Below are 19599 nucleotides of genomic sequence, written 5' to 3'. Positions count from 1 at the left end.
ACAAATCTGTCCTTTGCTTCTGTTATCTTTGTCTGTGCTTGACCCCTCCCCTTTCCTGATGATCACAACAGGTCTAGAGATTGATTTCCTATCCTCCCCTTCGTCTGTTTTTCCTGTCATTGACCCATTCCTTCGCTCTGCGTGTTGTCCACTTGTTCATTGGGCCAAGAGACTTCCTCAGCCTCACCCCCATTAATTACCCAGCTACCCAGCATCACATTTTAAATGTAACCTTCCTATCGTTCTCACACGCCTCCTGCCTGCCTCCAACGATTTCCCCATTATTCCGCTGCGAGTGTTTCCCGGGTGGGGCTACATAATGGATGAGATTGACTTACTGTCCAATTAATGATTATCTGAACACAGCTACAGGAGCAGCACTTACCAGGTTTCAAATGACTGATTGTTTTCATAGAAGAAGCAAAGATTTTTCTGAAAATGACACACTGATAGTATATACTCTTGAGCTTGTGCCAGACAATGTTTGCTGCTTCTTGATGGGATGCACCATTGACAACTGCAATGTTTGTAGAGAGATACTCTCATTAACGCCTCTTTCTCTTTGCTTAAGTCTGTGTAATGACTATATTATGGTAATGAGATGTAGTTACTGTAAAAGAAACTGTGTACAAGATACATAATTAAAGTCTACAAACAGGAACTGGTGAGGCAAGACTTTCCAACTCCTGCCTTTAATATTCAAAGAGTCTCAGTCTACATTTTCAAAGCAAAGTCTCTGTGCATAGCTGGGAAAAAGAGCCTCACCGGGTACAGTGTTTACTAGAGTTTTGTTAATCTGCCTTTGCATCTGTGACTGCTATGAAAGGGACAAAATAATCATGTAAATCCTATCATAAGTGTGTTCAGTGGTGTGAGCGTCATATTTTTCCCCCACTTGTCCCCGTGCGTGTGCGTGCGTTCGTGTGTGTAAATGTGTGTGTTTCTCACCTCCAGTCTGTCTGTCCTCATGAGTTTCTGTGCAGCAGCAGCAGCAGCAGGTACAGGGACACTGGGGTTGCTGGTGACCAGTACAGGGCCACTGGGCAAGATGTCAGCGGGCATCAGGCCGGGCGACACAGGGCCAAGATAGGGGTTAAATGCAGCGGCTGCTGCTGCTGCAGCATTGGCATTGGTTGCAAGGCTGGGTGTGACTGAAAACATGGGCTGTGGGCACATGTAAAACTGAAATGAGAGAGCTGGTCACAACTGAGCACAATCATCTCACTGAAATGTCTCAGAATGTCTATATATAAAAATGTTGAATATTTAATTACATCTACCAATAAGTATAATGCCATCCTTCCACACTCCTACTCAAATTACAGCTTGTGGCTGTGGAGGGAAATAAGATGGCAAAAATACTGTGGACAATTAATGGACTGAGAAAGAATAAAAACAATATTGGGTTGCTGCTTGTGTTTCATTTGCTCCAACACATAGAGGAGATCTAGTCTATGTATGTGGTGCCAGGCAGTTCCCACATGGATTTGACAGAATCACACGGTTCCATACAGATATGAGTTATAATGATGCAGGATTGTGTTCACATGGGAGGAAGTATAATGTACAACAATGTATGTGTTATACTGGAGGTGGAAAGAGAAAAAAAAAATATTCCTGGCCACAGTTCCTACTGACATTCTCCAAGAGGAAGACTAAAGAATTTGCCAGCTGACGTAGCACCCAGCAAGTTTTTCCTGCACGTTTCTGACCTCGGCCCCACTCTGAGGATTCTGTCTCCCCAGTCCCCGCCAAGACAACACAGTGAGTAATAGAGCAGCACCAGCCAGGGCTGGACGGCTACATTCCTCCCCAATGTCCTTGCTGCTCTGGGGTGACTCAGACAATCACAAACAGTGGCGTGGGATTTCTAATTCTTCCAGTGCATCCCTCTGGAATGTCTGAAGAATTATGTCCTATCATAAGGTGCTCAGGAAAAGCAGATGTGCTGAAATATCAGATTGGGATACTCACAGTTCAAGGCTGGGGTGAGGTAGGTATGATGTCATTGTAAAGACTCACAGTCATGAGGCTTAAACTATTTGGTGATATCATCCTGCAAAATGTTTTTGACCTTGTTGATGGCCTTGTCTGGACTGTCTCTTCACTTAACACTGAACTGATTCCAATAATGATATACCAATGTGGATTCTTGCTATAAATCACCATGTTAAGTTGAGCACATGTACAAAGAAGCAACCACTGCATGCCTAGCACAGATGTTATGTGTGTGCAGCTGTTTCTTTAACAGTTTAGTTACACAGATAACAATGTCAGTAATTCCAAAAGATTTCATTGTGATAAAATGTAAACCATCTAAAACAAAATCCATAGAGCACCTTTAAAGCTGTTGCACTGTTACACAATAACCAAGGTAAGCAACGTAAACAATAAAATATGACAGATATAGGTAATACTATAAAATACAGAAAATAATTCAATAACTAAACAGAATGAATAGGAGAAATTAACTTATAACAAGAAACCGAACCACATTATTTCATCTTTAATAAAAGCACACAGAGATTTTTGGTTGTTGTTTAAAAGCTGTTAACTAACAAACTAAATCTAACCATTTTAAAGAGTATTTATCATTATGGAAGAGTGCTGGAACACAATGTGGGCTGTGTTCGTTATGGTGCAGCCATTTTTCAACACCACGCTACCTGTCGGCTGACCTCCACACCTCGCCCCCCTCCTACCATCACCCACTCTCACTCCCACCCAAAACATGGAGATACATCTAATTGCACAAGTATGAGACCACTGGAATGCCCTTCCCATGTGGGTTTCATGATTTTAACTTACGTTTAAACACTGTCTGCACAAAACAAGTACACCACTTTTCCTGGTGTTGAGTGAGCAAGCGAGTGATTCCTGATAGATGTAAATGTAATGTGGGCAGTCCGCTGACGTTGACTGTGTAATAAAAAGCGTCATGAGCACCATCACTCGCAGCCAGCTATAATGGACCCTAATTAGTTCACCCTCTGCACAGTTCCATGCGTGAAATGAAAGCACTCTCCTACGCGTGGAGGGAGGGAGGGTGGATGGCCAGAGAGGAGTGGATAAAAAATCTGTTTGAGATACTGAGGATGTGCTCATGGACCAGGCAGCAAACTAACACACAGGGGAGGGATTGGGGAAGAAAGTCCTGGACAGGCAAGCTTACCCTTTGTTCCCTTTGCACATGACATGGCTATATGTTTTCTTAACTTTTCTTTGTACTGTAGGTCTAAAGCCACTTCTCCTCACTGCTGCCACCCTGTCTCCTTCACTTTACCTACCTGTCTCTACTCTGCCCATTTATCTCTTCCTACTTTGCTTGGTCTTCCCTTTCTTCTTATGCTGTGTCCATCTGTGTCAGCCTATCTTCCTTCTCCTCTCCACTCCTTACTTTCGCTCTCCCCATGACATAAACAGAAAAGGAAGGCTCTGCAGTCCCAGGGAGATCTATTGCTTCTTTAAACCCTTTCATGGTTTCCTCTGTTCCTCTCAATGGGCCTCTCAACTCAGTTTCTCTCTTCCCAGATAAGGGTGATAAGCCATCAGTTAAGTGTGCATGTGTGTGTGTGTGAGAGAGAGAGAGAGACTGAGCGTGTAGCATCTGCAGGTCTTTTGAATAGTCTGAAACAAATTCACTCCACTGCTCTCACTTAAACATAAAGGGACAGAGGGGAAAACACAGGAATTACTCCAAGCCTGACTGACAGGTCTCATTGACTCTGTGAGGTCTAATGGGCCAGACAGGGAAGGATCATTTGAACCAGCTGATTGGGGCTCTGGTCATCACCTTGAACATCCTTGGTGTAAGCAGCACAGAGTTAATTTTGATGAACTTTAGTGCAGGTGCTTGTGGGTGTGTTAAATATTAATATTTATAGATTGCTGTATAAAATAATTGGGCCCAGTTTGTCAAATGGTGATAATTTAACCTAGGCTAAAATCTCAGGGTGCACTTTCCAGCCTTTGCTGGAGTTGATACTAGATTTTTAATTTTCTAGATTGCTCAATGCGCAAACTCTGTACTGAAGGTTGCTATGAAAAGGCTAGGAAGTGGATCATAAGCTAAGACTGTAAGACCATAAATCTGATCCTGTCATTTCTTCCTGCTAACCTGGTTCTTCAAGCACAATCTGAACACTTGTTTATCTTGGCGAGGAAATGTGTTTGAAATAAAGGAAACAGGCAGAAAGCTATAATCATCAACAATCCTGTGAACAACACTTGGCTGATCATTGCAGTGGCTGTCACAGGATAGTTGCAAAAGAAATCCCATTTTTTCGTTAATTTAAAACTGAGCAACCTTAAAAGTATTCAGTGAAGTGAAATTCTGCCAAACTCTCTCATAAGGCACTCTTAACCCTGAGATGAAACTGCATAACAAATTTCTGGCAAGCTTTCAGAGCTTGAGAGTTTACAAAACAATCTTACTTTGAATGTCATAAATAAATCCAGTGTTTCTTTGGGGTGGGTTTAGTTAAAAACAAAGTTTTAGCTGATTTTGTCTCTTTTCCACATACAGTATGACCGTAAACTAAATTTAAGTTCATTTATTTTTTTATTGTACAGATTTTATTTTGTCTCATTTCTTTTATCACGTACTTCATGTTTATTTCACTTCATTTGAAAATGAAATTGCACTGCATGGTGGTGGTGGTGATCTGATTGTTGATAAGCCTGCAGTTGCAGGTTTCAGCTATGGTTTATCATGACTGGTTTTATTTTCTTGGCTGTGGTTATTCTATACGGTAGCACTGAGGTAGCAAAAGTAATTGCTGAGATCTGGGGATGTACTGTAGCAACATCAGCTAAAAAAAGTCTAACGGGGAGCTAGAGATAAATTCTAAGATATTTTCAGGGAACCAGCAAAAAGTACACTTTTCTGTGTGGAAAATGAGTGTTTGAATTTATGAATGCGCACATTTGTAGTTTTCATGTTCTCATGTTGTATATTTCTGTCTCTGTATTTGTGTTCTCTCACCACTGGCTGTAGCTGCGTGCCGGGCATCATGGCATTGGCGAGCTGCATCTGCTGGGCCAGCATGGCCATGTTTTTCTGCTGGATAAGGTTGTTTCTTCCATTGATCTCCAGCTGAGTCTTTAGGTGGGGAGGAGGATGCAGGTACTTACAGTTCTCCCTGGAGCAGCGGCCCTGATGGGGTGAGAGAAGAGGAGGGGAAAGTAGGAGGAGCCGAAGAAGGAGAAGAAGAAGGAACGAGAGTCAGACAAGGAGAACGACATGGGAAAAACTGAATTAGAATAACGTTTTCCCCTTAACTGTTTCCTAATGTAAAGAAGTAATGAGCCTTGACTCAAGTTGCTGCCCTCCCATTTAGCAGGCACTGACCTAACATCCCTGACATCTGGGCCTGCCACTGGGTTTGTCGTAAAGAAGACCGATCAGTTCTGATCAACCACCCCACCCTCTTTGTGACCAAAGACTTGTGCTTCGCTACCTCCTCTATTTCCTCAAGGCCCCATCGAGAGACAAATTAGCTTCAGGAGCACAGATAAAGAGGATTAGTTGTCTATCTGCTTCTGCTAATACACAGAAAGAAAAGGAGAGAGACAGAGACAGAGCTATGGAGAATCATGCACTTTCCCAATGACCAATGAAGACATAAAAACACTTTTCACTTTATAGTTTTTGTATTTAATGCAACTGCAAATAATTATTATCATTATTTTACTAATTTGCAATGCCTTTCTTTGGTTTGAACAAAAGTCCAAAATCTAAAGATATTCAGCTTACTATCACATATGGCAAAGAAAAGCAGCAAATGCATATCTTTAGGAATCTGAATTCATATAATGTTTGACATTGTTCTTGAAAATTGATTAATCTTTTGTCAGCTGACTAATCAGTTAAAATGTTTTAACTTCAATGTTCAACTTCTGCAGGAAACTGTAGATTCAAAGATCTTCCTTTCTTGAGTCACATGAAATTACAGGGAGAGGCTTAAGTTCAAAAAGGTCAGGAGCGTAATTCTTTGCATAACAATTGTTTAAGAAATGAAAAGAAAAGTAAAGATGAGGAAAAAAAAAAAAGTTCAGCTTTTTACTTGCTCCCTGAACTGCTCTAATCCTAAACACAAATTGTTTTGGGAATTCCAGTTCGCAAAGACCTGCGCTCTCCTCAGTCCTGTCCCACTTGATGCTCGATGTTTTACAAGGCCTGGTGAATCACTATTGATCTCTCCCCAATTGAGATGAATGAGTTATGTGTCAATATTTTACATCATTTCAGAAAAGAACTGGGCTGGAGAAGTGATGCAGAATCGATACATGATTGGAGACTTCTGCGACAATAAACATACACACATCACGGCACTCTATCTAATATTCTGCTGGTGTCTGTAGACAGTACGGCGTGCGTCTGGGTGCTTGTGCTGTGGGTGATTATATTCATCCAGCAGCTGGCAGCCCACGGGGGGAAGGAGGGAATGTAATTTACACTCTCATAATGCCTGCTCCACTGAACACTCCCCTGGATAAGTGTAATATCTTAGATATCTCCTCCTCTTTTTTTTTATTCTCCCTTTCACCTTCATTCTCTTCCTATTGCCTCAACCTCCCATACATCACAACCCCATGCTGTTATTTGCTCTCCTCATCGTCGATGCAGAGCAGTGCAGGCACAGAGGTGCTGCTGTGATCTTTATATGTGAACATGTCCGTGTGTGTGTGCAGAAGTCCTACTGTCTCTCTGTCTTTCCCAGGTTCACTAGTTCTTCTTCTCTAAACGTCAATTTTTCTCCCATCAAAATGCATCCTCTATCATCTCTTCCCATTATTACTTTATATAAATCTATTTCCAGGGGAGGAAAGGCCAACCCTGTGACAACTCTACCGTACCACCTCCCATGGGGAATTAAAGGTTGGCTGTCATGCTGCTGCTTATCTCAGTGAGATTACCTGCTGCCCACTGTGGCCCACTATGACATCTGCTTTCACAGCCTAAGACATAAATGCTCCCACTCCTCCTGTATTCCTCCCATCCCTCTTCTTTCTCCTCCTTTCATTTCCTTGTGTTGCTCTATCTCTCCATCTCTCCCTTTTTTGCCCTCGTGCAGCCTATTCTGCCTAGCTACAGCAGCGAAGGTACTTTGCATTGGAGAGCTGCAGAAAGAGAGTTCTTCCACCTTTTTCATTGGCTGAGAGCTGAGAGGGATAGTATTCCCAGCCTGCTGATTGGCCTAGAGGCACACATTAACAGTGCTTGTAGTCTGGCTCATCCCTGTGGTTGTGACTATTGATCTACGCTAATTGGCTAATGTCTTTTGATTTTCAGGTCACATTCCCTCTGGGTGACTATATTCCAGCATGCCAGCTCCAGTCATGTGTGCTTGTGCGTGTACCTGTCCAACAGTGGACCTTCCCATTATTACATAATCTTCAACAGTGGACCAGCGAGCCAACAGGAGGCACTTTGGAGATCCACTGTTTGGCGTACCTTACATAATACCTCAATTTTTTTTTCTAAAAAGAAAATCCACATAGATTAATATAAACTGCTTAAAAAGCTGAAGAGGAGACTTCATCACAGCGTAACACCAAGTCAGTTAAATTTCAGCAATATCAATCTGTCTATTTAGGAAGATTGTGAATCATTGTCTTCTGCTTGGCAAATAGCAAATGAAAGTATTAAGTGCACATTAAGTGAAATGCAGACACCAAAGCAAGGTTTTACATGTGGTGACCACAGATAAATGTTTTCTCCTTATTCTTGATGGCTGATTCTGCTCAGGTTTGAGGTTTTGCTGTTGTCCTTGACACACTACTGGTAGCAGCATGAGGCAATAGCTACAGCTCAATCAGGTTGCACAGGTAGTCTAGTTACTCCAAGATGGCACATCTATATATGCAGTCACAAGAAGGTTTGCTGCATCATCAAGCACAGTCTCAAGAGCATGGAGGAGATACTGGCGGACCGGCCATTACACCAGGAGAGCTTGACAGGGCAGTAGAATGGCAACAGCCCAGCAGCAGGACCAGTATTTGCTGTGCAATGTGGAGTGCTACAGGTTTGAGCGGGGTTGTTAACAACTCAGTCAAACACATTGTTTGTTCACACTCTTCCATAGTGTGAATGACTATAGTTTTTCGCTTCTCATTGTATTGAAATGAAAATAGTGTGAAAAAAAGATTTTAAAATCTAATAAAAAGAAAAACCATTTCTTTGAAATGAATCCCTTCAAAAACACCTAGAATGAACTTTAAAAACAAACCTGGATTTCAGTAAAGTTTAAAATATACTTGTGCCTTTAATCTACTTATACTGTATATGAATGTTTGTTGGTGCTGTGATTGCATTCCAATGTGCTTGCTTGATGTTGATAATAGTCTGCTACTTACTGACCCTTAATAATAGTCTGCTACTTACTGACCCCTAATGACTTTCTCAGACGGATGCAAACATAAACCCGTTGAAGAGAAATTCCACACGTTCCACAAGTGTTTTGTTAATATAGTACTCAGACCAAATTTGTCACTGTTGAGGATATATTACAAATATAAATAATAACAATTCATTATCATCCTCACTCAAGAAACAACATAGAGTAAAAGATTTCTTGTAGTTTTTTGTAATTATAGAATCAACAGAGTATTGGGTGTGAATATTTTATGTACATATTTTGAACATATTGATACAGGAGAAATGTTTACTCCTGTAACATCAATGTCCTTATGATGTGAGGATAGATGGTAAATTCTAGGTTTATAGGTAAAAATATGTACATAAGAAAAGTAATGTTTGTAGTTCCTAATTCCAGCAACTACAGTAAGTCCATGCATCCATTATCTATACGTGCTTATTATTATTTAGGGTCATGGGTATCTGCTGGAGTCTATCCCAGCTGTTTTCGGGCACCTTTACATTCAAGCAATGGGTTTATGTGAACAAAGTGCCAACAAACGGTAACCCCACGCAAACTGATGAATGGTGCTTGTTGTGGGATCGACTGTAAACAGGCCTTACGTGGCAACAATAGAGGGGGGCAGGGCTGGCGTGGGGTGGCTGAAAGCCAGCTGCATACTGGCCTTTGGCTGGGAGCAGCAGTAATGGGGGACTGATAGCATGAAGATGGATACACACAAGTTTTTACAAGGAAATAAAGATTAAAAGGTATTAATAATCAGGTTCTGCCATCATCACAATAATGTAGTAAAAAGGTTTCACTGACACAACAAAGCACTGTCTTACTTTCCCAGATGGTTTTCAACCTGTGAAGCTAAATCTAGCTTCACTCACTGTTGAAAATGTAATGTGTAATAGTGTCATTTATATGATTATTTGAGTGCCATCGATTGGCACTGTTGCTTTTGGATAAAAGAACACAGTATAGACCCAGTAATCACCCCTCAAAATATAAGTGAGGTGAGCAACAAAAACATTAAAGCAACATTAGAAAATAGTGAGAATACAGAAACTAATGAACTATCTACTGCTTTCTTTTTTTACAGCATGGTATGACATGTTGCAGTGTGCAGAACAGTATACATACACTTAAACTCTACCACCATCATGCAGCAAAACACTAGCCTCTCACGGTTTATAACCATCTTCTAGCTGTCTGGTTACAAGAGTAATTTGATTCTCCAGGTACAGACATTCCTGGTGCCTTCCGTTCATGAACAAACCTACCATGCCCCCACTGGGAGGTTGTCTCTCAGTGTCTCAGTGCTTTTCAAGTCTTCGCTTTGTCTGTTGGACTTTCCAATTCGCTGATCCTCATAAGAAGCGAACTCAAATCTTACAAGCAGCCCTCTAAAAGTACTTAATACGTACACTTTATACTTCAAATAGAGTTAATTCACTCCTATTTGCCGTAGTTTTTGAATGTTTACATTAGGTGTAGACAAAATTCACAGCAGATCCTGAGATTAACCTTAGAACTCCAGAGCAGCACTATTACTATCCTTTAAGACCTTTAAGCTTTAATTCTTAAAAATTGTTCACTTTGGTCTTAAAAGTCAAATGCACCTCTTGGGAGTCAAATGGTAAAAGTAAAGCTCTGAAACTCCCTGGGCACTGACAGCAGCAGTGCTTTGCTTTATTTCTTATAGTTTGGGTGCGTAGAACAAGATACTTGAGATACTCCAATGCCTTTCCATTTCACCATGGCTAGTTAAGTGTAGTCCAAACATTTCCTTTGGACAACACCCAAAGCAAAGAGTTAATTGCCCAGAAAAGAAAAAAAGGTGAAACTGCTTTTAACTAAATAGCTCTGCATAGCATAGGACTACATGAAAGTTGTGATTTTTATGAGGCTGAGTGAATTTTCCACTCCCAAAATGTCCAAGGCTCTACGTAATACAGCTCCTACACGTACGTATTTGACCAAATAGCTCAGGGTGTTAAAGGAATGTTCATGGATTCAGTCATCTCATAACTTAGTGAAGTCTGAAGTCTGTTGGCCAAAGGAGAGACACAAAAGAAATGTGACTTAACCAAAGGATGGGTCGGGGAGTCAGAAGACTATTGAGAAGATCTGACGTCACAGATTTGACCCTTGTCACTGCTTTCTAATTTTTGAAGTCCAAAAGAAAGCTCCAAGAATGACGCTCAATCGTGTCTGGTCAGCTAATTCAGCTTGTTACTCCTCTCGAGAGAGACAGAATCAGAGGGTAATGGGTTGGAAAACCTCCACTGAAGCATGAAGCTGTGATGAAGTTTGTAGAAAAGCTGGAAGATTTATGCAACTATAATAAAACACTAGAACTTAAGGGGCCAATGCTATGTTAACCTACTACCTTAATAGCTGCTGATAAACACTGCATACAGCACATAAGGTTATCAATAGTGTACATCAGTGTATTTTTCTGGATGGCCTTTTTGCCATTGTGCAATACTTCATGATTATTTTGATTTCATTTTGAATGATTAATGTTTTCATTTTAAAACCAATATAGATGATCCATTATCTGAAAAGTCTGGACGTTTTTAGATCTCAGTCTCTTCACCACAGATGGCAACTATCTTTTCCATGTCAAATCGGGTCTTTAGATCACCACACACACATGGTTTCCCCATAATATTACAGTTTTTGTCATAAAATTCTGACTTTGTCTTTTTTGTCCATAATTCTCTGTTATTATGTAAAGTAAAACTTATAAAACCTTCCTTTATGAAGCCTTGATGAGCATTAAAAGTAAAAGTGTTTTTGTATTCAAGAAAACACAGGTTCCGCACTAGAATGAGCAGACTTTATACACTTTTTTTTATGCCCTCACCAGAGCTGGAGGGAAATGAAAAATACTTGTAAAAAGAAAACACAATATCATGATCTATCAAAAGAGCTTTGTTGTAGAATGTGTTTTCCTATGATGGTTATGTTTCCTCTCATATCTTAAAGGGTAGGGTCATTGGCTTTAATGTGATTATCTGGATGCATAATTAGTTGTAGTAGTAGAATAACACGGCTTAAAGTGTTGCTGCAGTTATAACACCGTGCAATCTGATTTCTTCATGATTATGTTTGAGGAAGAAGCACTGTAGATAATTTTGGTCCTTGGAGACAGAAAGCACAGTGAACACATTACGGTGATAAAGTATTATCATTAGGATAAAGGTGAAATCAGAGTTATTATGCCAGTAGTAATGGTAGTTTACCTCTGTGCATTTTATCAGCTGCATTCAGAAAGGTCAGCATCTTGACATCTCCCCACCCATCTGTTTTCACCAATAGCGCCATTATCTGTTGCTGTGTTGTCTGTTCCTGTGCGATCCTAAAGTCCCTGCCGATCACGCTTGTGATGCTAATGTCCTGACTCCCCTCCTGCCTCTTTTCTCTGCCATTTTCCCTGCTGTCTAAACAGTGTCAGTACAGGTTAATGGTAAGCCCATCTGATCCAAAGCAGTGCTCCCTCTGGCTAGAGTGTGTGACTATCAGACTCCACTCAAGTTGACTCTGTTCCGCCTTCACCTGTCTGCCCGTCCTCCATTGAGACGCTAATATGTTAACGCAGTATGTGCATCTGTCGTTCACGCACTCTCAATTGCTCCATCTTCCTCCTACAAACCCCCCCACCCCCACGCCCTCTCCTGTCCTACCTTTGAGGTAATTTGTCTGGACTAGTCTGTTCTCTCGGCAAACCTTTCCACCAAACAAATTATTGTTTCTTGTTTCAAAGCTACATCTTACAGCATGTCAGGGTGAGGCTTTTGGAAAACAGCCTTCTCAGAGAGTTAAATATAAATTTTGAAACTTGAACCAATTTGCTTTTGCCAGGTTTTGGCTGTGGCAAAGCACAGTTTCACTTGCTTTTAATTGGCAAGCAATTAAAAGAAAGTGAACCAGCTGTCACAGTCCCACTCTTAAGTGTATGTGTGTGCATGTACTTGCAAGGGAATTGAGCAATGTGCTTTTATAAATCACGCTGGCCTCATTACACCAGATATCTTTCAGCCATATTTTAGCTCCTGGGCACACTCATATACATGCACATATGTGTGAAGACAAGTGCATGCACACACACAATATAATGGTTTAGAGTGAAAGAATATTAGTGATGCTAAGTCACTAAGCCATCCTATGTTATATCCTACGTCTTATATCGACTTCCTAAAGACTTGCCCTAAACCTTAACCCAACCCTAACCTCACCCTAACTTTAAATCAAGTCATTTCTTAAAAATTCATTTACATGGATTTTGTCCCCACAAGGAAGCTGAGTCCTTATCGGTCACTTCGTAAACAGATTTCAGTCCCCATAATGTAGCAAACAACATACACCCACACACATGTCCTAACCTTGAGTTACTTCAATTACCACTGCGGCATTTTCACTGCAGTTTCAGGTATCACCCATGTGGCTGTTTCTGACCTCGAAAACAACATGGTTCTAATCAGCTTCACATAATCCTCTGTGACTAGGTTACATCAACAAAACTGTCCACAAAAAACAGCAGTTAGTCAGAACAGTGGACACTGGATTTTTTTGTTTTTTGAAGCGTTTAATTCCCACCTTCTGGACACACCATACTTTTAATGCTGCTCTATATTTGAATACCTGGGCACAGGACTGTAAAATTTCAATGGTGTCACTCATGAAACTGACAAATCAACCATCTCATCCGATGGTTTTCAGTCCCTCTTTAGCTTCATGCAACACTGGAATGTGTTTCAGTTTATTGCTAAGCACCACATTTTATTGTTTTACCTGGTCACATCAGGCAGCTGTTTTCAGCAACAACAAAAAAAAAAAAGCTTAGATAAACCCATTAGATAAAAATGAAGACAGATAAAATGAAGGACATGCTAAAGAACAAAGTGGGTATTTAGCAGTTAAACAGACACTTTTTTCCCCCAGAACATGATAGAGACCCTAAATAGAGCTAAAGAGACGTGACATTTCTAAATTGTATATTTTAAGTGTTTATCTCTGCTATACAGCAGCGTTACTTTAACTCTGTCACAACAAACATATATGCTACTGCTTTGTCATTCATTTTCTTCGTGACCTATGGTTTTCATTCTGTCCAATCATTATCCCTATCTCTTCTCGAGCATTTTTGTCATCAGTTTGATCCAAGTCATTTAAATGCGTGGTGACAGATCAGGAATGGTGAAATAAATGTTTAAGAAGTCCAGTTGAAAATTGTTAAAAGTCCAAGCCGCCCTTGATTAATACGTATCTGAAATCCCCATCTTACTATTACACGTGCGTCTGTATGTTTGTGCGTGTGACTGCAGTATATGATTGCTACCTCAAACTGCCAGTATTATTTGCTGCCTGTTGTTCCTTCTTAGAAGGATGTGTCTGTGGAATCCCAGAGAATAAAACACGTGGCAGAATTCCTCTCACGGACTAGCAACAGAGACAAAAACATGAAGAGAAGGAGAGGAAGGTAGGCTGTCAGGAGAGAAATACAAACACAGAGGGAAAAAGAAAGAGAGGGTGAGAGAGAGAGAGAGGGACAGATGTGGACTGTGCTTTTCCTATTAATATTAATCAAAGCAGTCTGTGCAAGTGATTTCGCCAGCGTCTTTGCTGGCATATATTTACATCCTCCAAAGGGCTGAATGGCACATGGCTTTCTACCAGTGCATGTTCACTCCAGTAATCACCCACCGATTCTAAATGATCTTTTAATCTACCCATCCAGAATGACTCATTCCAACTTAACCACACATAATCCAACAACCTCTGATCTTTTCAGCATTCTCTCTTTTTCTCTCTGGTCTCGTCGCATCTGAGCTCTACTCAGACCGTGGCTGCTGCTGCACCGTGGCCAGTGAGACAACTGTAGAGCTCAGGTCTGGACAGCCACCATCCCAAACCCCTGTGCATTATTAATTCTCTCCCAGTGGCACTGCCTCTCCCTCCTGCTCCCAAAGACAACCATCAATCAAAAAAGCGCTGTCTGGATGAGGGCTGTGACGCGAATACACAAGCATATATGTGCTCACACCCACGCGCACACACACACACACACACACACAAGCATTTCTGACCAAAGATTCCTTTTGGCAAGCATACGTCAGACAAATTATGACATCAGACACAGCAACAAAGAACGGCCTGTCTGAGGACTGAGTGTGCTGCCAGACAGGGCAATAACACACACAAGTGCATACACAATAACACGGCACATTTATTAAGCAATATGCCCTGGCTGAAAACCACTGGCCTATCATGCTGCATGGTAGGAAGTCATTCTAATGATAAACATGTTTCAGGGATCTTTGAATAAATAAATAATGAAAAAAAAATCCTATATTCTTAGGTTTTTTTCTTAGGTTTTGCTGTGTGCCACTGTAAATGTCCATTTAAGTCTCATTATATCTTGATAATCATTTATCAAATCCGGAACACCCCTGGTGCATTAGCATACTAGCCTGGATCAGTTAATGACCTTAAAATCTCATTTAACCGGGCAGAGGGATAAGCCTTTGAGATGGCAAAGATATATATGCGAACAGAAGAATCACAGAGAGCGGTAGACGGAGGTGACGCAACGTCATTATTAGAAAATATAACTGAGATTAAACAGCTGATGAGTTCACAGAAAAAATGTTGCTTAAAAAGCGAAGCGCCCCCGAACGTCACAAATGATGCAGAGTCTGTGGAAAGCTTTTAGCCATAGTGCTCAATTAGCCAAAACACCAATTACAGCCCCTAAAAATACCACTTAGCCTGGCAGTGTGTTAGTGTGTTTTGGGTGGGTGTGGGTGCAAAAATCGTTAGTACAGGAAGCTAATGATAGGGCAAAATCATTGGCCATCGTGGCTAATGAATGTCACCGTCTGGCTGAGCTATTCCATGTTTGTCCTGTAGTGTCATACAGAGCTGAAATGTCTGGCTCAAGTGATCCATGTCAAAATGACATTTGCTAATGATTATCAATGTTTTTCGTGATCATTGAGGTAGTGGAAAATAAAAAGCTGAGTTATTTATGACCAGGTTATAATCATTATACAATAAACACTATACAAAGTTATGGAATATTCAAAACCAAACGCACACTGTACTCTGTATTGTTTATAATGAAATGAAACAAAAGTTAACATTTTAATGCAAACTTTTAACATGTGCCACAGTGAGTCATTGCTACTTTCACACTGCAGGTGACTGACTTTAGCTAACTTATGCTTGATAAATGATTTAAACAATTAACTGATCATTAAAACTTGTTACAAATTCATTTCCAATCAATTAATTATTTAAGTGATGAGTGCGTTTTATGAGCTTCAGTGGTTTAATTTATCAAGGTACAAATTCCACTTCAACTCTTGTCTTTCCATGCCTTTGTGGAGTTGTCTATATGCTCTTGATTTGTAGTCCAAGTTTAGCTAGAAACTCTTATTTGTTTATTTATTTGTTTGTTTCTGTCTTGTGGGTGTGAATGTACTTGTGTGTCATTATACATTAATCCTGTGATAGACTGGTGACCCATCCAGGGGCCAGTTTTTCCTCAGCCCGCCTTTTGCCCGTTCAAGTCTACAGGACGGATGGCATGTAATGCTGTATTCTGATCACACTGTTTGGCCCATAACTATGGGCAGATGACTTGGAAAAACTGTTCATGTCAACCTCCTATATGCAGGTGCTTTGTCCCTGACTGTGAATATAACAGCAGTGGACCAAATGGACATAGGTGTACAAGTACAAATGGTGGTGTGCAACTATTCCAGCATGTCTTGTATCAAGCCAACTTATACTAGGCTTTGCTTAGCTGAGATCCCCATGATCAGAAAAGTCACCACTGGTATTTGGAAAGTAAGTCTGGCAGTAAGGGGAGTAAAAGGATTAAATATAATGTCAAAGTCAGCAGCAGAGCCTCCCTTTCAGCTTTGCTCACTGTGCTACTTTTATGGACCCAGCTTCAGTAACATAGCTCTTTCATTTTTCACTTGCTTGTAAAATCAGCTTGAAATGAAAAAGCATGAAGAAACTTCCAAGAGTGAAAAAAAAAAAGTCTCTACAGCCTCTGTCTCTCTCTCTCTGGAGGGTGCAGTATAGGTGGCAAGTGTTTTCCTGGCTCCTGCGAGAACGTCAGTGTAGAATTGTGCAAGGCAAAGTGTCTAATTAGCTTTGTTCTCATTAGGTCTACAACACTATCTTCCCTCAGACAGACAAACACACACATTCACCAGCACGGACACACACACACACATATAGATAGATAGTGATGTAGACACAGGAGAGAGAGAGGCCACCCCCCCCCCCCCAGCCCTTGAGATCTGGCCCTTCTTCTCTATTTCGCTTTCAATTAACCCTCTTCTTCCATCCTCTATCTGTTCATCTTTTTCTTACTGCCTTCATCTCTTCTTCACTCTCAAACGTTCTCTCTTCACAATCTCTAAAGTTTAGACTAATTCAGTTTTATCTCCCGTTCACTGTGCCAAGGAGGCAGGCAGAGAGCAGACCCATTAAAACAGCCTTAATGGAAGACTGGTGAACAGGCACACAGGATTCAACAGCTTTTAGGCCTAATTATTTTCTGCCCATCTTTGTAACGCTCATTCTGTAGATATATGGGCCTCACTCGCTGCTGGGAATAGACCTCTTTCATTTTTTTTTTCCAAACCACCTCCCATTTTTCATATCTCAATCTTCTCCTATTTTCACACTCTCCCTAGATTGCTTCACAGTCATTGTCATTAAGTGTTCATCAAGAGTTAGGCAACGACAACCTTTTTTAAAAAAAATTCTTTGCTCGTATCTGTATTTGAAGACAGAAAACAAGCGAGTGAAAAAAGGAAACGGGGAAGACGAAGCTGTCCTTGTGAATGAAGAAAAAAATGCTCACTGACAAAGAATGGCAGCTACCTTTGGTTTGTGCCCTGATCTTTACCAGCTACACAAAGTGGCTCTGAAGTGAAAACAAAAGACGCTGTCGGCAACAGGCAGGGTGCTGCCCTCACATAGTGAGAGGACACACACACACACACACACACAGCAAACAGAAACAGAGTTACGTGGACACACCAAAATTGTTGAAGATGAAAGATTGTTAATGTTGTCAAATGATTATCTTTTTTTTTTTTTTTTTCACTCGAGATGAAATGAGAGGGGATCAGATTGCGTCGAGCCAAAGTGCTGGAATGTTCTATTCTATTTTACTTCTGATGAGTCATGGGGGACGTGGCAGATAACCACGGCACCACACCCTGAAGCTCCCAAGTTACTGAGTGAGAAAAACTGAGAGAACGATGTCCGATGCAGATAGAGACATCATCTTTTCTTAGATGCACATGTCAAACACGTCTCCATGCGCACACACACTCACACACACTCACACACACACACACACTCCTATTCTCCTTCAACGAAGAGTGTCACTGCACTGACATCAGCAGCCAGTGTCATTGCCTCGAGGTTAAAGCAGATAAGAGAGGATTAGCATTCATTACTCTATACAGTGATGATACCCACCGCAAACACAGACACACACGGTGCACATGCTCAGGGCGCACACAGACAAGGGAGAATCGCAAGACTTTTTCTCCAGCCATTGTACAGCTTCTCTTTTTGACTACAGTCGTCTACAGCGACATTCAAAGAGATATGCAAAAGGAAACAGTACAGAGCAACAGAATGTAATCCTTTGTATCATCAACAACTGCAGAGCTGAAAGATCCTCAAACTGTAGTCTAGGGTATTCATGATGAATTCAGACAATTTACTGGAAAAAGAAAAGAAGGACAACAATACAAAAGGAACAGATAAGGATTAATATTTCAGAATTTGATTTGTAAGAATCTTTTAATTTCTCTGTGTTTTCATGTGGAGTATGTTCTGTCTAAGAATACAGTACAAAAGCGAGATTTGAAGCAAGAGTTGAAAGTTTTTTCCCCCCACAGGACCTTGGTTTCACCAAGGCAAAGAAGTATTCAGCAGGCACTGTCCTGCAAAAGCAAGAGGCAGATACAGACACAGACAGACAGAACAAAATAGAAACAGAGACAAAGAGAGTCATTTATAGGTCAAGGATATATTTTGTTAGTGTGATACATCATGTAGAAAAGCATGACACGATGTGTCTTAATTCCCACACACACACACACACACACACACACACACACACACACACAGTGCCATCAACCCCTCCTTCTCCACGTAGAGCCTTCCGGCTGCACACTCATCCACATCGATCCACATTGATCAAAGTCGGCTCGTACCACTTCAAGAAAGAGCAGGGGAACAGCAGGCAACCTCTCGCACAATGGACTCATTGGTTGACAGACATGCCAGTGCCACATACTGCAGCCATGGAAGTAGTTTTGTCTGTCAATGAAGCCAAAATCCGCTTTAAAAAGACATAAAGGTCAGATACAAATGTTATCAAACTTGGTCTAAAATTGAACTTAAGTTATACTGAAGCTAACACCGTGATATAGATCACACATTTTGATGTCGACCAGTCTAAACTTCAAATATCACCAGGGAAGCAGGAGTGAGAGACAATGCGGTGACAGACAACAACACAGCTGCTCTATCTCTCTCTGATGGCTGAGCCTGATACCGCTATAATCAGCTTAAAGCCTTTTGAAGAATCACAATGTCCAACAGCAAGCTCCGCAACATGCACTATAACAATAAAGGGATATTACAGACATTCTTCAATCTCATGCGCACCAAACAGACGACCGACATGACTCCCGTTCACTTCTACGCTCTCCTTCTGTTATTACTTTTTTCTCCATCCGCACACCAGCTCGCTGCTGTTCTTTCCTCTCCATCTGTCCATCACTGTCCATGTTACACCCTTTAATGTCAGTGCACCCATTCATCACTCCTTTGCTCTTTTTCACTCTATTTCATTGCTGCACATTCTCCTTTTCTCCCTGGATCTAATCTGCTTGTTGACACCACCCTCCTGTCTGCCTGTCTGTCTGCCTGTCTTTGCAGGGATCACAGTCTTTGCCTCATATTTTATGTCATGAAGATGCAATTACAGTTGCAGGCAATTCCACAACAAAATTGGCTTCTTGAGTCATTTCACAACTATTTTAGTTTTTTTTTTTTTTTTTTTTTGCTGCAGACATGCTGGAAAAAATAAAAATGCATTTTACAGTTTCCTGTAAGACTGTGATTCAGAGTTGATGTATTAACTTTTGGAGAAAGAAAACGGAAAACCTACACCGAA

General features: G+C 41.0%; 1 protein-coding gene across 8 annotated transcripts in view; it reads right to left on the bottom strand.

The window, feature by feature from the left end:
* The window catches only part of LOC113145705 (muscleblind-like protein 1), a 64443-nt gene that overhangs the window by 13274 nt on the left and 31570 nt on the right, over positions 1-19599 (bottom strand). For 7 of the 8 annotated variants that reach the window (XM_026332744.2, XM_026332735.1, XM_026332752.1 and 4 more), the window contains exons 3-4: positions 4985-5155; positions 949-1164 (exon numbers count right to left, since the gene is read on the bottom strand). In XM_026332744.2, coding sequence (XP_026188529.1) covers positions 949-1164; positions 4985-5155 — 387 coding nt within the window. Of the gene's footprint in view, positions 1-948; positions 1165-4984; positions 5156-5350; positions 5500-19599 lie in introns of all 8 variants that reach the window. The other variant, XM_033325520.1, reaches the window with a different exon arrangement.

Source organism: Mastacembelus armatus, chromosome 13 (genome assembly GCF_900324485.2).
Source record: "Mastacembelus armatus chromosome 13, fMasArm1.2, whole genome shotgun sequence".
Lineage (NCBI taxonomy): Eukaryota > Metazoa > Chordata > Actinopteri > Synbranchiformes > Mastacembelidae > Mastacembelus > Mastacembelus armatus.
The sequence above is the reverse complement of the archived record's forward strand: the minus strand, read 5'-3'. Positions and strand labels throughout refer to the sequence as shown.